Source organism: Gossypium raimondii, chromosome 5 (assembly GCF_025698545.1).
Source record: "Gossypium raimondii isolate GPD5lz chromosome 5, ASM2569854v1, whole genome shotgun sequence".
In the NCBI taxonomy this organism is placed as follows: Eukaryota; Viridiplantae; Streptophyta; class Magnoliopsida; order Malvales; family Malvaceae; genus Gossypium; species Gossypium raimondii.
Window position 1 is genome coordinate 53,039,360 of NC_068569.1, and position 25,416 is coordinate 53,064,775.

At 34.2% G+C, this 25,416-nt stretch overlaps 3 protein-coding genes across 5 annotated transcripts; 2 read left to right on the top strand and 1 right to left on the bottom strand.

The window, feature by feature from the left end:
• Nucleotides 1-10,376: 10,376 nt before the first annotated feature.
• LOC105767309 (uncharacterized) lies at nucleotides 10,377-11,585 on the bottom strand. Its single transcript, XM_012586809.1, has 3 exons — nucleotides 11,487-11,585; nucleotides 10,972-11,244; nucleotides 10,377-10,514 (listed from the first exon to the last, which is right to left on the bottom strand). The coding sequence occupies exons 1-3, from the start codon at nucleotides 11,583-11,585 to the stop codon at nucleotides 10,377-10,379; spliced, it is 510 nt and encodes a 169-aa protein (XP_012442263.1).
• A 4,865-nt stretch (nucleotides 11,586-16,450) lies between these two features.
• Nucleotides 16,451-16,918, top strand: LOC128041147 (secreted RxLR effector protein 161-like). Its single transcript, XM_052630500.1, has one exon. It carries the CDS (start codon nucleotides 16,451-16,453, stop codon nucleotides 16,916-16,918), a length of 468 nt encoding a protein of 155 aa, XP_052486460.1.
• A 627-nt stretch (nucleotides 16,919-17,545) lies between these two features.
• Nucleotides 17,546-24,266, top strand: LOC105768382 (S-norcoclaurine synthase 2-like). 3 transcript variants are annotated; one of them, XM_052630328.1, is made up of 2 exons: nucleotides 17,546-17,872; nucleotides 23,797-24,266. In XM_052630328.1, the coding sequence occupies exons 1-2, from the start codon at nucleotides 17,626-17,628 to the stop codon at nucleotides 24,066-24,068; spliced, it is 519 nt and encodes a 172-aa protein (XP_052486288.1). In that variant the 5' UTR covers nucleotides 17,546-17,625; the 3' UTR covers nucleotides 24,069-24,266. The 3 variants fall into 3 exon arrangements, with proteins under 3 accessions (XP_052486288.1, XP_052486289.1, XP_012443725.1); XM_052630329.1 differs by lacking the exon at nucleotides 23,797-24,266 and adding an exon at nucleotides 18,209-18,713 and having other exon boundaries at nucleotides 17,553-17,872; XM_012588271.2 differs by lacking the exon at nucleotides 17,546-17,872 and adding an exon at nucleotides 23,066-23,460.
• The last annotated feature ends 1,150 nt before the right edge of the window (nucleotides 24,267-25,416 follow it).

Consider the following 25,416-nt stretch of genomic DNA (forward strand, 5'->3'; position numbering starts at 1 on the left):
TCCCTTTTTTTTAGGGATCAAAGCGCCCTTTGCGGGTTTTCACTTTGATTACTCTTTTGCCCTCAAGTGAAATATTTCTTGACTGAATCAGAATTTACAGGACTCCGTAAGTTTTTACCATCCATTTCACTCAAAATCAAAGCGCCTCTAGAAAAAGCCTTTTTCAAAACCAATCTCCTTACGAAATTCTCTGGGACGAACCATCTTATTATAAGCTCGCATCATTCGCTTCTGATACATTTGACCATGATGAATAGCTTTTAGTCTTTTCTCTTCTATCAGGTTCAACTGATCATACTGAGATTGGATCCATTCGCCTTCATCCAATTTTAATTCAGCCAATACCCAGAGAGAGGGAATTTCAACCTCAATGGGTAGGACTGCTTCCATCCCATAAACCAAAGAAAAATGTGTTGCCCCGGTGGAAGTCTTGATAGATGTTCGGTAAGCCAGAAGAGCGAATGGTAACTTCTCATGCCAATCCTTGTAAGTTTCAGCCATTTTCGCCACAATCTTCTTAATATTTTTGTTGGCCGCCTCTATTGCACCATTCATTTTTGGACGATATGGTGACGAATTATGGTGTCTGATATTAAACTGTTTACAGACTTCTGCTATTGTGCTGTTGTTCAAATTCAACGCATTGTCAGATATGATCCTTTCAGGCATTCCATATCGACATATGATCTCTTTCTTCAAAAACTTACTGACTGTTGACTTCGTGACATTAGCATATGAGACTGCTTCTACCCACTTAGTGAAGTAGTCAATAACCACAAAAATGAAACGATGTCCATTAGAAGCTTTCGGCGATATTGGCCCAACGACATCCATCCCACACATGGAGAAAGGCCATGGAGAGGTCATAACATAAAGAGGTGAGGGAGGAGCATACATTTTATCTCCATAAATTTGGCATTTATGGCACTTCTTGGCATAATTGATGCAATCTCCTTCCATAGTGGACCAGTAATATCCGAACCTCATGATCTGTCTAGCCATGGTGAATCCATTGGCGTGTGTTCCACAAATACCCTCATGGACTTCTTCTAAAATTTCCTTAGCCTCCACAACATCCACGCATCTCAACAGTACTCGATCTTTTCCCTTTTTGTATAGAATCTCTCAATCTAGGACATAGTCAATAGCTAATCTCCTCAACGTCCTCTTATCATTCTATGTTGCCTGATCAGGATATTCACGATTCTTCACATATAGTAATATATCTTGGTACCAGGGTCGATCATCATTCTCCACTTCTTCAATACTATAGCAGTGGGTCGGGATCTCATAAATACTAATTTGAATGAGCTTCATGTCCTCTAATTTGTTCACTTTAATCATGGAGGCTAAAGTGGCCAGAGCATCAGCCATCTGGTTTTCTTCCCGTAGGAGATAACAGAAGGTAATGTTGTCAAATTCTTCAATCAATTCTAGAACCAGACTCCGATAACGGATCAACTTAGGGTCTCTTATTTCCCATTCCCCTCTTAGTTGGTATATTACCAATGCTGAGTCTCTGTATACTTCTAGTGTTTTAATTTTTCGCTCTTTGGCTGCCCGGATACCCATGATGCAAGCTTCGTACTCAGCCATGTTATTAGTGCAATCAAAGTCCAATCTACTGGTAAAAGGATGATAATCTCCATTTGGAGATACCAAGACTGCCCCAATCCCATTGCCTAACGCATTCGATGCTCCGTCAAAGTTTAATCTCCAAGAATGATTTTCTTGGGGATTCTCTTCAGCATTCGCCACATACATCAAATCTTCATTCGGGAAATCAAAGTCTAGAGGCTCATAATTTTCTAAAGCTCTGCTAGCCAAGAAATCTACTATCGCACTCCCCTTGATGGCCTTCTGACTCACATATACTATATCGAACTCGGAGAGCAAGATTTGCCATCTAGCCATTCTCTCATTCAACGCCGTTGACTCCATCATATACTTTAAAGGGTCTAATTTTGAAATTAGCCAAGTCGTATGATAGAGTAAGTATTGCATCAACCTCTTGGTCGTCCAAATCAAGGCGCAACATAATTTTTCAATAGGCGAATATCTCATTTCACAATCAGTGAATTTCTTACTGAGATAGTATATCGCCTTTTCCTTCTTTCCAGTCGCATCATGCTGACCCAACACACATCCCATGGAGTTGTCGAACACCGTTAAATACAAAATTAAGGGTCTATCTGGGCTAGGTGGTGACAGCAATGGAGTATTGGATAAGTATTGCTTTATCTTTTCAAAGGCTTTCTGGCATTCTTCATTCCAGACATCAGGATTATGTTTCTTCAAAAGGCGAAATATAGGATCACATTTCTCGGTCAACTGTGAAATGAACCGAGCAATGTAATTCAGTCTTCCTAAGAAACCTCAAACTTTTTTCTGAGTACGTGGTGGTGGTAAATCTCGTATTGCCTTGACTTTGTCTGGGTCAATCTCGATTCCTCTTTCACTGACTATGAAGCCCAATAACTTTCCTGACCTGGTTCCAAAAGTGCATTTTGTCGGGTTGAGCTTGAGCTGAAACTTCCTTAGTCTTAAGAACAATTTTCTTAGGACCTGTACATGCTTCTCCTCTGTTCTGGATTTGGCTATCATATCATCAACATACACCTCAATTTCTTTGTGCATCATATCATGAAACAAGGCTACCATGGCTCTCTGATATGTTGCTCCTGCATTCTTTAATCCGAATGGCATTACTTTATAGCAAAATGTTCCCCACAAAGTAATGAATGTAGTTTTTCCCATATCCTCCGGATGCATCTTTATCTGATTATATCCTGAGAACCCATCCATGAAAGAAAACAACGAATATCCCGCCGTATTATCGACCAGAGTATCAATATGCGGCAATGGGAAATTGTCTTTTGGGCTTGCTTTGTTCAAATCTCTGTAATCTACACACATTCGCACTTTTCCATCTTTTTTAGGAACTGGAACAATGTTGGCTACCCATTCAGAATATTTGATGTAACAGCCCAATTTTCAGTAGTTTCAGAATAGTGATTTGAGATCACTAAATTCGAAAAAAAAGTTAGAAAAATTTATTAATTAATAATTATAAGTTAAGCGTGATTTTAGAAATATTTTTGAATTAGTGAATTATCGGGTCTCCGTCTTGATAAAACGAACTCGTAAAATAATTATTAAAAATATTTATAGAATTAGTTATATCACAAATTGGATTTTAGTTAAGTGAATTTAGTTAAATTAAAGTTAATTGAGTATTAGGACTAAATTGAATTAAATGTGAAAGTTAATTATAAAATAGAAAAAGGTGAAAGGACTAAATTAATAATTAAACCATAAAAAGTGACAAGTGTGTGGTAATTATAAATACATGTGTAATTAATATATGTATACATTTGTAATTAATATATGTACATACTTATTAATTAAGTAAAAGATATTTATTTATTATATTATTATTAATTAAATAAAAGAAATAAAAGATAGAAAAGAGAATAGAAACAGGATAGGCAAATGAAACAGAGAAGGAAAGAAGGAAAGAAAGAAAAGGGAAAATTTAGGTTTTGAGGTTTCAAGCTCAATTGATAAGTCAAATTAAGTCATTTTCTTGTAATTTTGAGTTTTGGAGTTCTAGAACAAAATATTTCATGGTTTATGTTGAAATTTTGGAAGTTATTAATTTCTAGACGTTGATTATATTGAATAAATGAAAGAATTAGGGTTAAATTGATTGAATTTCAAGTTAGAAGTTAGTAAAAGGTTAATTTGTAAAATAAATTATGGGTTTTGAATTAATAGGGATTAAATTGAGAGAATTTTGAAATTAGGGATTTATGGTGAAAATGAAGAATTAAAGTGAGTTTATAGTAAGAATTAAGAGAGAATATGGATTTAGATTGGGAAAATAAAATTAGTATTGATAAGGGATTAAATTAGAATCTAGGTAAGGTTTAGGTATAAATGGAAATATTTTGATGAAATTGTGTATTAACGATTTTTAATTGTTTAATTACGTAGCTAATGTCGTGCAAGAGTCATTGTCCGAGAAAGGAAAGGAAAAAGGTGGACAAGGAGTGACTCGAGAAAAATTTCGGTTAGTATTACCATAATTCAAATCTAATTATTATTAATGATTGTGTTTTAATTAGAATGTATGGTAAATAAATAAAGTAATAAATTTGGTATGATAATATTGCTTTGAATGGAGTAGATTTGTAGTGAATATAATTATTGAAATTAAGTACGATATTGAACTGAATGAAATTATATTGAATTGGTGATTGATAAGGATTTTATTGGAATTGAATTGAGAAAGTGGAAATTGATATGTGAGACCGACTTCGAATCAATTATGGAATACTGGATATAGATATTGTTTTGAGTACTGAGTGAATTGTGAAAATATTGAATATTGTTATGTATAATGCATTGAATTATGAAATTATCAAGTAATAAATTACTTGTATATCTTGTGAAACCGATTGAAATAAGGAATTTATAATTGATACTGAACTAAGACGAAAATTGTACTGAAAAGTGAGTTAAATACCCTATTAACTAGTCGGGCTAGTCGGATATAGTTGGCATGCCATAGGATATGGAAGAGTACGGTATTTGCCGAAACTTCGATCGAGCACTTATGTGCCGACTCATCATTGTTTCCGATTCGCGCTTTGTGTGTCGAATCATTATCATATCTTATTGATTCAGCACTTTGTGTGTTGAATATTGTTATCATATCTTATCACTTATTACTACTTATTCTCGTTCGGTACTATGTACCGTATTAGGCACTATGTGCCGTATTGGTGTGATTGGTTGGAATCCGTGTATCCGCCAAAGTCTGAGTCAAGTTAATAGGGGTACATGAATAATTTTGATAATATAAATTTTATTGAATGATCTTGAATATGAATCAAAATGAGATATTAAATTGAGATATGGAAATGAAATGTATGAACCATGGGTTCAAGAAATAGATAACTATATAGTTCATGAAATGGTTTTGGCAGATGAGATGATGTAAAAATATAAGTAAGAAAAAGCAAATTGAAATAGCTATTGTTGAGAAATGAGAAGTGAAAATAAAATGATTTGAAATAGTGAAATAATATGTGAATTTAATTGAATATAGGTTATTGAAATTTATTTATGGATTTAATGAATAAATTGAGTGTTAAAAGATTATAAGTGTAAATTGATTATAAATGAACGAATCAATTAAAAGATAGTTATTATTATTATTGTTGTTGAAAGAAGTTGATTTAATATATTAAATGTTTATTGAAAGATTAATGGTATAAATTGAATTAAGAAACAAAGTATGAGTTAATTTGAATACAATTTTATAAAATTAGTTGTTATTATTATTGAAACATGTTGGTCTAAATGTTTAATTTGATTATTAAAAGATTAAAGTATAAATTGAATATAAATAGAAATGATAATGAATGAGTTGATAAATTGATTGAATTTGTATGGATTTGGAATGAGTTATTAAAATGAGATGTTGGAAAATCCAATAAAATTTAGATAGTGAAATAAGGTATGAATACAATTAAATATAGAATTGAAATATTGTTTATTGTTATTAGTGATCAAGTTGTTTTAAAGTATGAGACGATTAATGAATAATTGTAGACATAAATTAAATGTATATAATTTATCGATTAATGTTATGAATTTGAATTATGGTAATACCACTGAGTATACCTATACTCAGCGTACGGTTATTTCCGTGCGCAGGTTAGTAGAAAGCCAATGTCCGGTCCAGCATCCAGAGTAATCCAGACCTCAGAGAAATTTTAGTGATGTACTTTTCTTTTGATAACGTGGCATGTACCTAAATAATGTATATACCTAAGTAATATATATACCTAAGTGATGTAAAGGAATTAGTCATTTTGAATGTTTGTATATATGATATTGCTAAAGGAAGATGTGTGAGTATGTGATAATGTTTGGCTTTTAAAATGGTTAAGTATGAATGTGTTTGGTACTATGTATGTTTAGGTGATAAATCATGCATGGAAATCATGAAAGAGTAAAAATTTGCAAAGAAACAGATTTGAAGCAGCTACAGTGACATGACTTTGAAAAATCACCTAGGATAGTATATAATGATTTAGAAGGTGAATGATATGTAGATTGAAAGTTTATTGAGTCTATTTTCATGGAAAAATAATGGTTTAATGAAAGGAATTTTATATTTTTAGATATGTGAATTTCAATGAGACAGGGTCAGATCTGTTTTTGGTGTCCCCTGTTCTGAGTTTAGAAAATCATTAAAAATTGTAAAAAAATATTTTTGAGCTTTATTTTACATTCTTTGATTCCTTAATGAGTCTATTTTCTGTAGAAACAAGTGAGAACATCATATGAAAATCCTATAGTGAGAAAATTTATTTTTAGTGCAAGAGGTCAGGACAGTCAAGTGGTAAAACAGGGGAGACTTTAACTAATAAACTGTACTAATTGGCTGAACCAAAAATTCTAAAAATTTTATCGTAGGAAGATATATGAATCTAGTCTCTGGGAAAATTTATGTAATTAAATTTTGAGTCCCGTATCTCGATTTATGATTAATTTAGTAACTGCTGCATGATTGGACAGATTTATTGTAAATGTTGAAATTAATTTTCAAAACAAGTTTTTATACTCCGAATTAGTAAGATAAGCTAAGTAATGCCTCGTGCTCGACTCCAGAAACAGTCTCGGGTAAGGGGTGTTACATTTGACCTCTTGTAAAAACCCCGCCTCAAACTGTTTCTTGACTTCCTCCTTTATTTTAAGCACAATATCGAGCCTTATTCTTCTTAGTTTCTGCTGAACTAGCTTACAATCCTCCCTTATAGGTAGGCGATGTACCACAATGTCAGTGCTCAATCCAGGCATATCCTGGTATGACTATGCGAAGACGTCTTTGAACTCTCGGAGTAATTCAATGAGTTCTCGTCTTGTCTTTACAGAAATCTCAGTTCCAATTTTCACCTCTTTTCCTTCTTCCAAGCTCACAATTTCTACTGATTCTTTGTGAGGTAACAAGTCCAGAGATAAACCACAATCTTCATCACCTTCAAAGTTGTGCGATCCCTCTAAACACATGTTTCGTTCAAAATGACACTTTAAGTTCGTAGCGGCGCCATTCACGTCGTTGATATACAGGGACCTAATATGGTTACAAAAGAATGTATGAATTTATGTACAATTACTTGTGTAATGATTATAAATGAAAGAATATATTTACTTGTATGGAAAGAATGAAAGAATATTTACTCGAAACAATTGCAAAGATGTTTTATTAAAATAATGATATTCAAACATAAGCCTATTTCACAAAAGAGCTCTTGTTTTTTCTAGGCTAAAACAACAAGTTTGTTCTGAATATTACTCTGAGACAGTTCTAAAGACTTCAGGTATTTCTTCCGCAGTCCAATTGTCTAGAACACTCCCAGGCTCATAAGGACGAATATCTAACCAGCTCCTCTCCTCATTCACATGCTCATGAATGGCATTGATTTGCATATCAACGTCTCCTCAATGCTTTCCTCAACCGATATATTTCTCTCAGCATGAATAACTCCTCCAGATACAAAGGTTTTGGATACGTGCGGAATTATCATTGGCTCCCATTTGGCTTTCTCCCCACTTAGACGCGCCCTTCTTCTTTTCTGTCTTTTTTCTGGCTCCTTCTTTCTCTGTCCTCTGTCTGGCTTGTATCCTAAGCCAAAGTGATCTTGCTTTCCTTTCAGTACTGGTACCTCAATCCTCCTTTGAAGATATCTCCCCAGCCCTTTTCCCGGTAAAGCTCCTTTTCCTACCAACAACTGCAAACCCATCTATGTAGTTTTGGATAATTTAGGCACCAAAATTTTGCTTCCTTTAGGCACAATTGCCATGTTTACAAACTCCAAAGATCGAAATGACCATTCTACTGACTTATCATTAGTCTCCACGTACGGCATCTCATTGGATACAGCTACTATTATATCCTCTTCGGCGTTGATTGTCACTACCCGACCTTCTGACACTAACTTCAGCTTCTGATGTAATGATGACGGTACTTCCCCCGCCGAATGTATCCATGGTCTTCCTATTAAACAATTGTAGGAAGGTTTGATATCCATCACAACAAAATCTACCTCATAAACTGTTGGGCCAATCGGTAGGGGTATCTCAATTCTTCCCATGACTTTTCTTTCTATACCGTCAAACGCCCTCACCATATTTTGGCATGTTTTCATGTGCAAACCGTCTATGGGAAGCCTGTTAAGTGTGAATAATGGCAACACGTTCAAAGCTGATCCATTGTCAATCAACACTCCTGGCAAAATGTGCCCCTTGCATCGTGTAGTGATATGCAAAGCCTTAGTAGATCCCATGCCCCCAAGAGGTATTTCATCATCATTGAAGAATATGAAATTATCAGCACTGATATTATTGACCAACCGATCTAACTTGCCGACAGAAATATCATTGGCCACATAGGTCTCATTTAGCATCATCATCAACACTCTTCGGTGTACTTCTGAATTCAAGAGCAAGGTTAGTACGGATATGCGAGCCGATTGTTTATGCAACTGTTCGACAACATTATACTCGCTGTGCTTCAAGAATTTAAGGAATTCCATGGCTTCTTCCTCCTTCACCGGCTCGTTGATGAACAACACTGGCTTAGCTATTTTCCCCTCTTGTTCCACATGTTCTAAATCGGCACTCACATCCTGGTCCTTTGTAGTCTCCATTCCAGGGATAGTTGTATTGCACTCATAGTTCCACGGAACCTTCCTACTATCTTGGTAAGGAAAGGTTGCAAGTTTCTTTATTATGATCCTTGGCATTACTGACGCTCTCGCTTCATCATTCTTTGGTCACAAGATGATGACCACAGGCTGCACTACTCTTGGAATCTTCGCGGATTCGGATGTACATATACTCCCTTCCTCTTTAATTTCTTCATAAAATTCCATTTCCTTGTTATCCATCAGGCCTTGAACCAAGGCTCTGAATTCTGTACATTCTTGAATTTCATGTCCTTCCTCATGATGGAACTCACAGTAATTTTTCATCCTTTCAAAACTTCTCTTTGAATCCATAACAAACAACCCTCTTTTTACCATCTTCTTCCAGATCCATCTCAAAGGAATCTTAACTTTTGCGATATCTTCTTTGATTTCCCTTCCCATGTTACCTCCTATCATGTTCACTCCATTTTCATTGTGATTAGGTAATGGATTCTCTGTACTGGACGAATCATCCACTTTAACGACACCCATGCTTATGAGTCTTTCTACCAGCTTCTTGAACACCGTACAATGTTCTATAGAATGCCCCACGATTCCTGCGTGACAATCGCATTGTGCATTTGCATCATACCACTTGGGGTATTGAGGCTGCAGAGGTTTCAGGTGGTAAGGGAAAACCACGTGTGCATTGAATAGGTTCTGATATAATTCTCTATACGACATCGAAATCAGCGTATTTTGAAGCTTCTCCGTATTTTGCCTTGTGTCGGATCCTCGTTTTGATGATCCTTGTTGGTTAACAGCCACTTTCATTCTTCTTTGAATATGAACTCGTGTTGTTGACCTCATTTTCCCTCTTCTTCGAGGCCGACCTTCTGCTACTTTCTCCAGCATCTATCTTCCCATTTCTAATAGCATTTTCTATCATTTCGCCATTCATAACTATGTCAGAAAAGCTTTTAGTAGCACTTCCTAGCATATGTGAAATAAATGGGGCCTTCAATGTATTAAAGAAAAGCATCGTCATCTCTCTTTCTAGAAGAGATGGCTGAACCTAGACGGCAATCTCCCTCCATCTCTGTGTGTATTGCCTAAAACTTTCACCGGGTTTCTTTTCCATGTTCTGCAGAGTGATCCTATCAGGTACCATGTCAGTCACATGGTTGTACTGCTTTATGAACGCCTGTGCTAGATCTCTCCATGAATTAATCTGGGTACGGTTCAATCGATTGTACCACTTGGATGCTGCCCCTGTGAGGCTATCCTGGAAGCAATGTATCAGGAGTTGGTGCTTATTGACATAACCAGTCATTCGTCTGCAAAACATGGTAATATGAGCTTCGGGGCTACTAGTTCCTTTGTACTTCTCAAACTCTGGCATTTTGAATTTGTAAGGGAGTACTAAATCCGGAACCAGGCTCAATTCTTTAGCATCCATCCCATAGTAGCCTTCCGCACATTCCATCGCTCTAAATTTCTCTTCCAGCCATTTGTACTTTTCCTCTAGCTGTTTTGGCAATTCATCATTCATTTTCTCCTTCCCAGCCCAGCCGTTTCATTTAAGTCAGGGATAGCAGGATTGACAAGGTTGGCTCCGAGGTTAGAGCCTGATCCTGTCTGAAGATTCATTAACGTTGCAGTGTCGCCCTAAAATTACTGAGGATTAATGGTAACGGAGGACCTACGCGGGTATATCTCAACTTGCTGGAAGGTAAAGTCTGGAGGATAAACAGGTCCCTCATTGTCTCCTTCTTCAACATTGAGAACAAAGCCTTTTCCTTTATCAGTTCCCTTGTTGAACCATTGAGTTAACTGAGCCATCATACTCCCTTGAGATTCCATCATTTTGTCTATCATTTTTTGCTGCTCATTCTTTTGCTTTTGAAGCTACTCCTGCATTTCCTTTTGGGACTGTTCTAGCCTTTCCATCCTTTGATCCATGTCCTTAGTTTTTGATCGAGTACCGTAGCGGTGTTTAGTATGCTGGTTGGTTTCCAGATTAACTGAGGAGTAATTTAAATTAATTAGAATCTTTAATATTTTTAAATGCATATAATTATGCAATGCATGACTGCAAAAAAAGGCGTTAATTTTGATTCAATTCCATTTAAGAAAACTTTACTAGAAAGCAAATTTCTTTACATAAAGTGAATTACAAATAAAGCTTTGCCCTATTGCTCAGCATTCTAATCTTCCTAAGTAACACAGCTAACTCTTGCCCCCGATCTGATTCTAATTCATACTTCACACTCAGCATGTCTGCTTGTACTGCCAAAGCTTGTACATGATCAGCTACTTCTCGGATCTGGACTACAGCTTCCTCCATAATATGATCTCTGCTCCTAACTTGGTTCTGAAAGTAGTGTAGCTGTTCCTTATTACGATTTTCATTCGCTTCCAAGTGCTTGATCCGGTTTTCAAAATTTTGCAAAGTCGTTTCTAGCTCTTTGATTCTTTGCTTCATTTCCTCGATCTTGCTCAAGCTTTCTTTCAACTCTATTTCAGAATTTCGATTTCGATACTGACGAAGAGATCCTTCCAACACGATCACCCTATCCTTTAACTTGCCCTTTTCCTTTTGGCTTTCTGACAAACTCTTTTCTAAAGCCTCGTTTCGCCTCTGCATTTCTTGGAATTTCTGTTCCCATCTATCGGCTCTGTCCTTTTCTTCTCAAATTTTTGCTCGCCACTGCTCTGACGTTTTTCCCAACCCGGCAGTTCTCATTGACAGACGTAACTTTTTTTAATCTGTCTTCAGACTACCCAGCTCCTCTCAGCCTTATTTTTCTCTTTCCTTAATTTCTCAGTTTCAAGCTTCTGAACGTCTATGTCCAATCTCAAGCCCGTCTTTTCTTCCTCCATTTACTCTATATTCTTTTCTAAATCCGCATTTCTTCTCTCAAAATCTCGTCTTATGATTTCCAACTCAAAAGGAATAACTCGCAAATACTCTTCTATTGGCTGGCGACCTTCTTGATTTACCTTAGGTATATTGTCGTTGATTCTCTTACCCCACCATTCATTATACTCAGGAGTTGTCATCGGACCCACAGCTAACCCCTTCATTCGGCGAGTCTGTTTCCACGCGCTGGACATCTCTTGAATCTTCTTTCTAGAACCATCATCTTTGTACGAAAATTCACAATCAGCTATCCCTTGGGTCGCAGGTATAAATTGTTTTGACCTATACTGTCTCAGCACCAACAACGGGGCATATCCAATAGCTCCCCAAATCCCAAGTAGTGGAACCCAATCGAAATTACCACACCTATACAGGATCTCATCTGGAAGTAACCAAGGAGCTATCCAGCCAACATCTTCCACCTGAAGACTTTGAAGAATTGCCATCCACTTCTCCTCTGAATGTCGTCCCTCCTCGGCGTAGCTACTATCTCCTTTAGTGGTGAATAATTTTCAGAGAAAACCCGATACGAAACCTTATCCACCCTCCAAAAGTGACTGTGAAACCATACAAGTAGAAGTCATGCACATCCAATAAATCGCCTCACTGTTTTTCTAATGCACTCAATGACTGAAGGTTTCGCCAAAATTGCGAATCGTGTAACCTTCTTGTCAAGTCGGTCAAATAAATCGGTGACTGCTTCATCCACATGCCCCAAGGCCTTGGGGAAGACAACCAAGCCATATATACTTAAAGCAAAGACATCTAACCTCTTTCTCACATCTGGATGTGTTAGAATTGCATCTTTCAAACTTCTCCAAGGAACGCATTTACTATCCCCTTTTTGCTTAATCCGTGCAGCAACCCACTGCTCACTCATCCCTATTATACCTATCAGCTTCTTTGAAAAGGTTGGCACATTTACCGCTCTTGAGTAGACCCTGTCCACTTGAAACTTTGAACATCAGAGTAAAGCCACATATTCTTTTATCGTAGGCACCAAATCGACATTCCCAAACGTGAAGCAACTGTAAGCAGGATTCCAAAATTGGGCGAGGGTTCGAAACAAATGCTTGTCTACCTTCACATCAAGCAAAAAAGCAAATCCCCATAATTATCATAAAATAACTGTCTAACCTCATTATTCCACTGATCCCAGATTTCCTTCAACTCCTGCAAATTGTTTTGAGTTACACTGATGCGAGTAAAATCCCATAATTCCCATGCATACCCATCGGCTAGGCTATCACCCTTTTCTTGCTGCGTTGTTTCACACCAAGTTCGGACAGTCGCATTGTCCTCCACTTTATCAAGAAACCCTTTTTCCATGACAAGCTTTCTATCTAGCAATTGAATTTGAACTGACGCCTTTTATGATGAAATGAAATGCCATGTCATGCAAACAAAATAAAACACAAAAGTCAGTATCAAATATAAGCATATAATCAAGGAAGAGTAAAACGTCTATTAGGACATCTACTAGGGTTTAGTGTAGTTCTACCTAAGGCAAGCTCCTAAGGCTCATTATATGCGGTTTGGCTCTAAAGTAAAGGTACCCAAACCAGCAGATTCCTTGATCTTCACCCATTATAGGCTCATATAGATCAAGTTCAGTTCAGGGGGACACATTTTCCCTATGACTATACGGAGATGAAAATCTCACGAAGGCATAGGTATCGATGTATCTCGAAAGCGATACACTATCCTATACGAAGGTAAAAACCTCACGAAGGAATAGCTTCTCACTCCCACTTAAAGGGTAAAATTATCTAGTACATGTAATGTATAATGCAACATAATTTAAAGTACTTAAATCAATTAAGCATGAATGCAAGAGGATTTTTAAAAATGAATTTTATTTTTTCGACTATAAGACAAAAAGTAATCAACTTTGTGGCTCGACTCTCTTATTTTTTTAAAAATGTTTGTCCCCAGCGGAGTTGCCAAGCTGTCAAAACTATTTTTTTATTTTTATTTTAAAAATTAGTTTTCGATAAAAATTGGAAAAATTGGGAGTCGCTACCAATCTTTTATTAAGGTGTGATTGGGTCACCTAAAAACGACTTTAGTCTACGAATTTTAGAAAAATGGGTCCGGGAGTCTGTTACGTATGAGGAAGGATTAGCACATTCATTACGCCCAAAAATTGGTACCTAGTTAATTAATTAATGTCTTGATGTCGAAAATTTGAAAAATATAATCCTTAGCAAAAACTTAAAAACGTTATGTATTAAGACCCTTATCATTTCAGAGAAAGAAAATGCCACACCCAATGCGTTAGGGCACGACATTCTAATTTCCTCAAAAATGAATTAGGCCAGAATACTCGTGTAATAAAAATTTAAAAGAATATCCATTTATTCAGGATTTAAGAAATCGCGGCCCAATACGTTAGGGCACAATTCCTCCAAAATCCCAAACTCGGAATATTTTCTTTATTATTTTTTTAGAAAAAATCTTCATTTCGAGAAATCAATGCGTCACATCCAATACGTAGGACACAACGTGTTGAATTCCCAATAATGAGTTCTTATTTTTTGATTAAAGAGAAATGTTGGATTGTTAGATTTAACGAAGAAAATCGGAACCCAATACGTTAGGGCTCAATTTCCTTGAAAATCTTAAATACGAGCATTATCTCAATTTTGAAAATTTTCTATTTTTAAAATCGAAAAAAAATGATGTAACGTTATATTATATGCATGAATAAATGCCTCTTTAACACATATCAATAATACATACAACAATGGTATAGAAATATAAATAAATAAATAAGCAAAATTAAAATAATCACATGCAAAATATCAAATAAATTGTCAAAATAAAAAACATTCTTTTTAACATATAAACGAAAACATGAATTAATGATCAAATGAAGAAAATAAACAAAATGTAAAGCATAAAAGGGCACATAATATATGCATTGAAATTAAAAGACATACACATAATTTACATATGAAATCTTGGGCTATGAAACTTATACATATAATACATGATGTATTTACGAAAATAAAGGGGAAAAATAAATTATAAAGTATATAAAAAATACATACATTTGCATTTTAAAACAAATTTATGCATATACATATATATAAAAAATTGATTAAAAATATCAATATATATACATACATATATAAAATAAATATATACGTATAGATTATGAAAAATAATTACATATATAAAATAAAAAAATAATTACATAATATTTTAAAAAAATATGCGTATGTATACATAAATGTGTAAAAAGACTATATATATATCCATAGATTTAAAAAATAATTAAATATGAAAAATAAAAAATAAAAAAGAATTAATTAATAAAAAAGGGAAGCAAAAAAAAACTAATTTGAACTGTAAATAAAAGATCTGGGGCAAATCTGCAAATAATCAGTCTGGAGGACGAAATTGAACACGCGAGTTACATAGAGGGGCTGGAAGGGAAATTTTCCCTTCTCCTCTAAACGGCGTCGTTCAATAAGGATGAGATTGGAATTGAAAAATAAATAAAGGGGTAAATTTAAAAAAAAAACTAAATCGAAAATATATTGAAAGGCGGAGGGGCCAAAAGGGCAATTTGCCCCTTCGCTCAAAACGCGCGGACCCTAGGCCGGGTCGGGTTGGACTTGGGTCGACCCATGTCCCAAAACGACGCCGTTTTAGTTGGCTATTTAAGCCAAAAACCCTTCAAAAAAATCATTTTCCTTTCATTTCTCAAAAAAAAAAACCCAAAGAAAAGCTCTCATCCCTCAGAGCTCTGGCGTCCAGTTCGGCCATCAACCGATCATCGGCCACCCACGCCAGCCACTGGCCACCGGCTGCGGCGCCGCCGTATGCGGTGTTCGGAAAGCCAAAAATCTCAGATCCGACCCTTCTAAAGCCTTTAAACCCAAATCCAGCCCCGAAATTGCCAAAATATTGACGGAGAGGGCCCAAATCTCGAGAAAACCTTTTGATTTTTGGCTGTCAATCCTCGGTGACGACTTCCTCGGCCATCCACGACGGTTAGGACTCGAATACAGGTTATTTCTTTCCCTTTTTATTTGTTTTTATACGAATGAAAAAATAGAAAAAAAAACAGTAGATTAAAATAAAACAAAATAAAGAAATGTAAAATGTAAACCTTTGGATTGATCTTTGCTCTATTGGTGTTCTGTTATTTGTGAAAACACTCCAGTTTTTTATTGATTTTTTTTCGAATCTGGATCCGCGATCCTTATTACAGTGTATTGAGTTTGCTTTTATAGCAAACAATGAAACAAGAAAAGTAAACAAAATCTTCTAGTATCTTGCTTGATTCGTGATTTCAAAGATTTTTCTTGTCGTATTCTGTTTTGTTTCCTTCCTTGTTGCGCAGGTATGAAGATCGTACGGAGATTCGGGGGCATGGTTGCGGCGGCCAAAGTTTACCCTAGAACTCTAGGGTTTCTGAAATTGTTCTTGGGCCTGGGGGCTAATTTTGGGTCATTCGTTATTGTATTTTGTTTTGGGTTTTGGGCCAAAAAACTGTTGTTTTTAGCTTCATGTAGGTCGGGCAAATTTGGCCCATTACACTTGGGATTTGTAAAAAAATCTATCAGAAACAACCTTGTATGTTAAGCACAATGATACAAGCATTCTTATTGTCTCACTATATGTCGATGACCTACTGGTTATAGGAAACAATACAGATCATATTCAAAATTCCAAACAGGAGATGATGAAGGTGTTTGAAATGACAGATCTTGGGTTCATGACCTATTTTCTTGGCATGGAGATCAAGCAAGGGCAATGTTAAGTTTTCATCTGCTAGAAAAAGTATGCAAAGGAAATATTGAAGAAGTTTCAGATGGAGGAGTGTAAGGCAGTAAGTACTCCAATGAATCAAAAAGAGAAGTTGTTCAAAGAAGACAGTACTAACAAAGTTGATGAAGGATATTTCAGGAGATTGATTGGTTGCTTGATGTATCTCATAGCAACAATACCTGATATTTTGAAAGTTGAAAGTATTTTGTCTCGATTCATGCATTCTGCAAGTGAATTACATCTCAAGGTTGCCAAAAGAGTGATGCGATATGTCAAAGGTACAAGTGTTTTTGGTGTTAAGTTCACAAGGAGCATTGAGTTCAAGCTGGTTGGTTTTTCTGACAGTGAGTGGGGAGGTTCCATTGATGATATGAGGAGCACTTCAGGTTACTGTTTTACTTTTGGCTCTGGTGTTTTCTCATGGAGCTCGAAAAACCAAGAAACTGTAGCCCAATCCATCGCCAAGCGAGTTTATTACGCCACGACTCTTGGTAATCAAGCTTTATGGTGAGGAAAATTTTACTTGATCTTGATCTGGAGCAGAAGGAAAGCACAAAGATTTTTGTTGACAACCAAGCTGCTATTGCTATCTCTCATAATCCCGTGTTTCATGGGAAGACTAAACACTTTAATATCAAGCTATTCTTTCTAAGGGAAGAACTGAAGCATTGAGATGTGATCCTTGTCTTTTGCAAAACAGAAAATTAAATTGCGGACATTTTAACCAAATCATTACTTGCTAGCAAGTTTGAGCTTCTGAGGTCAAGACTTGGTATTTGCAACTCCTAAAGCAAGTAGGAGTGTTAAGAAACTGCTTCAGGATTGAAACATGTCCACGTTTATTTCAGTTTTTTAAGAGTTAGTTATTTTGCATATTGCTTAAGTTTAGGAGAAAGTAAGATGTTGACGTTGATTTTATTTTTAATAAATGTTGAATGTTTGCTGAATAAAAAGGTAAGTTACCTTCATCCATTATTTTTGTTTTTTGTTTTCTTCAAATTCTTACAGATATTTTTAAAAGACAAGCAACGTTGTCCAATCCTTGATTTATTGGTAGCCATATATTATAGATTTATAGATTAGATATTTTTAAATATATCATTCAGTGAACGTATTAACCTATTTCTATGCTCTATATAAACCCTGAAAATTGCAGAAATAGAGAAACCAGAGAATCATTCCAAGGTTTAAAGCTAGCAAAATTCCAAAGAAAAAAAAATGCTGAAGCAATTCTCATTGGTTTTCTTTGTTCTGTTTGCTTGCTACGTTGGGGTTAATTCTCGGGAATTGAAGCATATTACGAAGGAGCTTGAAGTGGATGCGCCTGCATATGAAGCTTGGGAACTTTATAGGAACCTTGGCCTCATAAATATTATTGTTCCTAAGCTTCCAAATGTCCAGAGCACTCAGGTTTTGAAAGGTGATGGTGGGATCGGAACTGTTGCCAAAACCACTTTCGTTCCAGGTACTTAAACCTCTATAAAATACCCTTTTAACATCAAGTTTTTTAATAGTTTGAAGTCATGGACACTTTGTTGCCTGACGGAGGCTTTAATCCCTATTTTAAACAAATCTTGGTGGTGATGCATACTGTTTAAAACCAAGCTTTTCTTTTATCAATATTCCTGTTTTTTCTTGTGCTTGAGCTGATTTTAAATACTCTATAAAATCAAGTTTTTCTTTGACAACACTCTTGTTTTTATTGCTTTGAGATGATTAAATATCCTTCGAAATTCAATTTTTCCTTTGATCAGTACTCTTGGTTTTCGAATGGTTTGGGCTAATGTTGAAGATGAAGCAGGGAATTCAAGTTATACAGAGGAGTTCATTGTGATTGATGACCAAAAAAAGGGTGAAAGCGGCAAAAGCCTTGGAAGGTGATTGTCTAGCATTTGGTTGCTCAGTTCTAATCGTTGAATTTGATATAAAAGAGAAATCCCAAAACTCATGCATCATAAAATCTATCATTTCGTATGCTGTCAAGAAAGAATTTGAAGCTAAAGATCCAAAGCCTACCCTCCCAATAGAAGCTGCTACACAAGCTTCCAAGGAGTATCTCGAGAGAGAAACAATTAATGATTCTTAAATAAGTGTGTTTTAAGTAGCTAGAAGCTGCATTCACTTAAAAAAAAAGAAAAAAAAGAAGCTAGAAGCTACCCTCAATAAACTGCACTTTGGGGGCAAAAATTTGATAAAATCGATTATGATCTTTGTACTTATCATAGTTGTTTATCCTTTTATAATAAATTGATATAATGAATCACTTGAAATAAACAAATAAATGACACAATTTGAATTTTAAGAAAGCGCGTCTTTAATTTATAAACACTTCTTATTGGAGTTAAAAATAAATTACCAACATATGCAGGTATTTACACTTCGAAGAGAGTTTAGGGTGTTATTAGTTGGGTGAAAAATAAAAGATAGGAGGATAGTAAAAAGTAAATAAAAAATAAATTTTGAGTGTGTTCGATTGAGAAGAAAAGTTAGAGGAAAAAAAACAGGAGAGATAACCATTTTCCATCTTAAAGCATAAAAATCAATATTTTCAATCTAGAAAGATGAGAGGAAAAAATGCGAGAGATATATACATTAGTTTAAAATTGTGCATTTTATTTCATTTTCAACTATAGTAAAAAAAATAAATAATAATAATTAGAATAGAGATTTATAACAAAATAAAAGGAAAACGAATTATTCTAATGGAGGTAAATATCATAAGAGGCCATTGGCCGAAAGGGTGTTCACTTGTACTCATGACCAAGATTTAATTCATAGGTTTACTTGTGTGGTAGCGTAGTCGTGTGTAGGGTGTACGTGTGAGTTTGAAACTATATTGTATAATAAAAATTGGAAAAAGGCTACTTAATAGTCGGCAAGAAAAATGTATCATTTTGGGAATTCTAACAATTTATTTAATTGATACAAATTGAGATTTCAATCTTGCAAGTATTTCGATTTTAATAAATAAAGGTATAGCTTCAATTTGATTAATTCTTAATAAATTAGTAGTCAAAATTTGTGAGTATCATTAGCTATATACGAAAACCTTGATTAATAATATAATAAATAAATTATTTTTTAAACTATACATATCTATGAAATCAATTACTATGACTATTAATTAACTTAGTTCATGGGTATATAATTTTAATTTTAGGATTTAAGGTTTAGAGGTTTAAAGTAATGGTTAAAGTTTGTTTGGTACTGTAATGTATGTAAAATTTTGAATTGATCAAATATTTTGATTATCAATTTAAAATATTGTCTATATTTCTATAAATAATAAAAAATATTTTTTCCAAATTTAACACATATAAATGAAACATAAAATTTGATGATCATATTATTAAAATAAAATACTAATTGTAAAAAAATATAAAAATATTTAAAACCACCTATAGAAGAGGATGCCTCCTCTCTCTCTATGTATATGGAATTAAGACAAATAGATTGCACATAAAACCAAACGAAGAAGACGTACTAAAACAAATAATACTAATGTGTTCCTATACTTTAAAAAATCCCCAAATGTGGTCTTTTAGTTGAACAATAGTAAAATCCTCATCTCAGGAAAACAACGTATTATATCCAATGCGTTAGGACACAAAATATTGAACTCTCGATAATGAGCTTTTTATTTATGTTTTTATAAAGAGTAGTCTCGATTATTTAGATTCAACGAAGAAAATTGGAACCCAATACGTTAGGGCTCAATCCTCTCGAATCTAAACACGAAATTCTACTTATTTTGAAGCCTTGATTTACATTAAATAAAATTAATTTAACATAAACAGGTAGGAATGAACACAATATTAATATGTGTAACAAAATGATAATGGACATGATAATACAAGCATAACTAATATGAGCAACAATAAAAAAAATCAAGTATATATGAAATAATAAGTAAATAAAAAAAGGAAATAAAGCATTTCCTAAAAATAATGACCAACACATAAATAAATGAATAAGTAAATGTCAAATAGAACGACAATAACAAATAATAAAAGATAAAAGATATATGTATGTATATCAATATATTTAAGTTATAAATTATAAAATGTGCAAATGTATATATGTTTATATAAAATGAATATGCATATCTATGTACATACATAAATTATACAATGTGAAAAACATGAGTATGTATATATCTAAAATATGTAGGTATATATATAAATCATATGAAAATATAAAAAAAACATATAAGTATATGTATGTATTCATGAAAATAAAAATATGTATATTTATATTAAAAAATTTATACAATATAAAATATACGTAAGTATGCATCAAAGTTTAAAAGATATATAAACAAGTAAATGATGATAATTTATATATGTTTAAATTAAATTAAAAATATGGATGTAAATATGTATATGCAAATTAGAAAGTATAAAAATATATAAGTACGTACATATAAATATATATATATACTTATAAAAATTTAGAAAATATGTATATAGATATAAATATATGTATATATAAATTATAAAATATATAAAAATATAAATAAGTATATATATATAAATCAAAGATATGTATGTATATATGTATATATGTATGTAGCAAAATTTGAGGTAAAGAATATAAATAAGGATAATAATACTACTATTAATGTTACTAATGGAATAACAAAATAATTTCAAGTTTAAAAAATATATATATGCGTATATATATATAAGTACTTAAAATAATAATAATATAATAAGATAAATATATTTAAAATTTACATAAATAGGTATAAATAGAAATATAACAATAATAACAATAATATAGATAATAATACTAATAATAATAATAATAATAATATATTAGTTTTAATAATGAAATAACCAAAATACAATCAGAGGGCTACATTGAAGTTAAAAAATAACATTCGGGGTCAAATCGCAAATAAATAAAAGAGAAAGGACCAAACTGAACTCGCCGATAATGAGGAGGGACTAAATGGGAAATAATCCCTCACCCTCCAAAATGGCGTCGTCCTAGTGAGGACTAAATTGAGAGCGCGACAAATATCGGGGCGAAATTGAAAAATCAAAGAGTACTTAATTGAAAATGTAATGAAAATCGGAAGGACTAGAATAGTAATTATACCCTATTCACAAATCACGCGGATCCTCCTGGTAATGGGTCGGGTCACGCTCGGGTCGCGCAAAATGGCGCCGTTTGGCGCCTAAAGTCTCTGAATGAAACGACGCCGTTTCAATACTAGTATAAAGGTATTTTTTTGTGAAAATCCTCATTTCCCTTCCCTCTTCCAGAAAAAAAATAGAAAAAATATTTCATTCTCTCTCAGGCTCTCCTCCTCCGGCGTGGATCCCGGCCGATGACCACCGTGGCCGCCGTCACGCCGGCCACCGTGCACGGTTGCCGGAAATTCAAAAAAAGGTATTTTTTCTTTTTCTTTTTTTGCTGCATATGCGTATATACATATATATTTTGAACAAAACAAAAATAAAAATAAAAATAAAAAAATGAACAAAAAAGTTTTGGAAACTAAAACCTTTATCTTTGTTTTTATTTCATTCTCTCTTTTTTGTTTTTGATTTTTTGTCCCCCCCCTATTACAGCAAATTCGGCTTTAGCGGAAAGAAAGAAAGGAAGAAAAAACCTAAAAGAAAAATCTCCCCGTTTCGTTTTTGCAAATCGGTTTTATAGCCGGAAGAAAATCTAAATTTTTTTGCTATTCTGGACTTGTTTCCCTCTGCTTCTGCTTCTGCTTCTCTTTGTTGCGTGTTTGCAGGTCCTGGTAAAGCAGGTGGCGGCAGATGGTAGGTGAGGAGACCATACGGTGGCGGAGTCGGTGGCTGCCAGAGGTCAGAAGAGCGGCGGCACTTTAGGGTTTCCCTTTGGCTGAAAATTTTTTAGGTTGTTGGGCTAGGGTTTATTTTTATTTTGGGCCTGGTTTGGTTGTAATGGGTATTGGGCCCTGGGTAAATTTGGGCTTGTACAAGGAGCACTTCAGGTTACTGTTTTACTTTTGGCTCTGGTGTTTTCTCATGGAACTCGAAAAACCAAGAAACTGTAGCCCAATCCACTGCCGAAGCAGAGTTTATTACTGCCACAGCTACTGGTAATCAAGCTTTATGGCTGAGGAAAATTTTACTTGATCTTGGTCTGGAGCAGAAGGAAAGCACAAAGATTTTTGTTGACAACCAAGCTGCTATTGCTATCTCTCATAATCTCGTGTTTCATGGGAAGACTAAACACTTTAATATCAAGCTATTCTTTCTAAGGGAAGAACTGAAGCATTGAGATGTGATCCTTGTCTTTTGCAAAACAGAAAATTAAATTGCGGACATTTTAACCAAATCATTACTTGCTAGCAAGTTTGAGCTTCCGAGGTCAAGACTTGGTATTTGCAACTCCTAAAGCAAGTAGGAGTGTTAAGAAACTGCTTCAGGATTGAAACATGTCCACGTTTATTTCAGTTTTTTAAGAGTTAGTTATTTTGCATATTGCTTAAGTTTAGGAGAAAGTAAGATGTTGATGTTGATTTTATTTTTATAAATGTTGAATGTTTGCTGAATAAAAGGTAAGTTACCTTCATCCATTATTTTTGTTTTTGTTTTCTTCAAATTCTTACAGATATTTTTAAAAGACAAGCAACGTTATCCAATCCTTGATTTATTGGTAGCCATATATTATAGATTTATAGATTAGATATTTTTAAATATATCATTCAGTGAACGTATTAACCTATTTCTATGCTCTACATAAACCCTGAAAATTGCAGAAATAGAGAAACCAGAGAATCATTCCATGGTTTAAAGCTAGCAAAATTCCAAAGAAAAAAAATGCTGAAGCAATTCTCATTGGTTTTCTTTGTTCTGTTTGCTTGCTACGTTGGGGTTAATTCTCGGGAATTGAAGCATATTACGAAGGAGCTTGAAGTGAATGCGCCTGCATATGAAGCTTGGGAACTTTATAGGAACCTTGGCCTCATAAATATTATTGTTCCTAAGCTTCCAAATGTCCAGAGCACTCAGGTTTTGAAAGGTGATGGTGGGGTCGGAACTGTTGCGAAAACCACTTTCGTTCCAGGTACTTAAACCTCTATAAAATACCCTTTTAACATCAAGTTTTTTAATAGTTTGAGGTCATGGACACTTAGTTGCCTGACGGAGGCTTTAATCCCTATTTTAAGCAAATCTTGGTGGCGATGCATACTGTTTAAAACCAAGCTTTTCTTTTATCAATATTCCTGTTTTTTCTTGTGCTTGAGCTGATTTTAAATACTCTATAAAATCAAGTTTTTCTTTGACAACACTCTTGTTTTTATTGCTTTGAGATGATTAAATATCCTCCGAAATTCAATTTTGCCTTGGATCAATACTCTTGGTTTTCGAATGGTTTGGGCTAATGTTGAAGATGAAGCAGGGAATTCAAGTTATACAGAGGAGTTCATTGTGATTGATGACAAAAAAAGAGTGAAAGCGGCAAAAGCCTTGGAAGGTGATTGTCTAGCATTTGGTTGCTCAGTTCTAATCGTTGAATTTGATATAAAAGAGAAATCCCAAAACTCATGCATCATAAAATCTATCATTTCGTATGCTGTCAAGAAAGAATTTGAAGCGAAAGATCCAAAGCCTACCGTCGCAGTAGAAGCTATTACACAAGCTTCCAAGGAGTATCTCGAGAGAAACAATTAATGATTCTTAAATAAGTGTGTTTAAGTAGCTAGAAGCTGCATTCACTTAAAAAAAAAAAGAAGCTAGAAGCTACCCTCAATAAACTGCACTTTGGGGGCAAAAATTTGATAAAATCGATTATGATCTTTGTACTTATCATAGTTGTTTATTCTTTTATAATAAATTGATATAATGAATCACTTGAAATAAACAAATAAATGACACAATTTGAAATTTAAGAAAGCGCCTCTTTAATTTATAAACACTTCTTATTGGAGTTAAAAAATAAATTACCAACATATGCAGGTACTTACACTTCCGAGGGGAGTTTAGAGTGTGCTTAGTTGGGTGAAAAATAAAAAGATAGGAGGATAGTAAAAAAGTAAACAAAAAATAAATTTTGAGTGCATTTGATTGAGAAGAAAAGTTGGAGGAAAAAAACCAAGAGAGATAATTATTTTCTATCTTAATGCATAAAATCAATATTTTCAAACTAGAAAGATGAGAGGAGAAAATACGAGAGATATATACATTAGTTTAAAATTATGCATTTTATTTCATTTTTAACTATAGTAATAAAATAAAATAAAAATAAAACAGACTGAAATGTGTTTGATTTTTTAAATCAAATATAGTAAAAAAATGACAAAAATATGTTCAATTATGAAAATATGTTAGAAAATCATAACACAATTAAAATTATCCAAATAATAATTATTAGAATAGAGATTTATAACAAAATAAAAGGAAAACGAATTATTCTAATGGAGGTAAATATCATAAGCCATTGGCGGGAGTTCACTTGTACTCATGACCAAGATTTAATTCATAGGTTTACTTGTGTGGTAGCTAGACCTGTCCATGGGCCGGGCTCGGAAAAAATTTTCGGCCCGACCCGAATATGGGCCTGAAATTTTGCCCAGGCCCGGCTCGGGAAAAATATCATAAGCCCGAGCTCGGCCCGGCCCGGCCCATTTTTAAAATAAACATTAAAAATTTATTTTAAAAATAAAAAAATTATTTTAAAAGTATTTTAAAAATAAAAAATAAAAAATAAAAAATATATATTTATTATATTCGGGCCTGGCCCGGGCCAAAAAAGTGGTGCCCGAGGCTCGGCCCATTTTTTAAACGGGCCTCTTTTTTTACCCAAACCCATATTTCGGGCCTATATTTTTACCCGAACCCTCCCATATTTTGGGCGGGCCGTCGGGCCGGGCACAGGTCTAGTGGTAGCGTAGTGTGTAGTGTGTGCGTGTGAGTTTGAAACTATATTGTATAATAAAAATTGGAAAAAGGCTACCTAATAGTCAGCAAGAAGAATGTATCATTTTAGGAATTCTAACAATTTATTTAATTGATATAAATT

Bases quoted from the DNA above. Each gene is read 5' to 3' on its own strand.
- LOC105767309 (XM_012586809.1), bottom strand. From the start codon at position 11,585: ATGGAGGAAGAAAAGACGGGCTTGAGATTGGACATAGACGTTCAGAAG. The intron at 11,245-11,486 runs GTAGTCTGAAGA...TCTCTTCGTCAG, and splicing joins ATAAGGCTGAGAGGAGCTGG to TATCGAAATCGAAATTCTGA. The intron at 10,515-10,971 runs GTGAAGTATGAA...TGGTTCAACAAG, and splicing joins TACAAGCAGACATGCTGAGT to GGAACTGATAAAGGAAAAGG.
- LOC105768382 (XM_012588271.2), top strand. From the start codon at position 23,124: ATGCTCTACATAAACCCTGAAAATTGCAGAAATAGAGAAACCAGAGAA. The intron at 23,461-23,796 runs GTACTTAAACCT...AAGATGAAGCAG, and splicing joins GAAAACCACTTTCGTTCCAG to GGAATTCAAGTTATACAGAG.
- LOC128041147 (XM_052630500.1), top strand. From the start codon at position 16,451: ATGGAGGAGTGTAAGGCAGTAAGTACTCCAATGAATCAAAAAGAGAAG.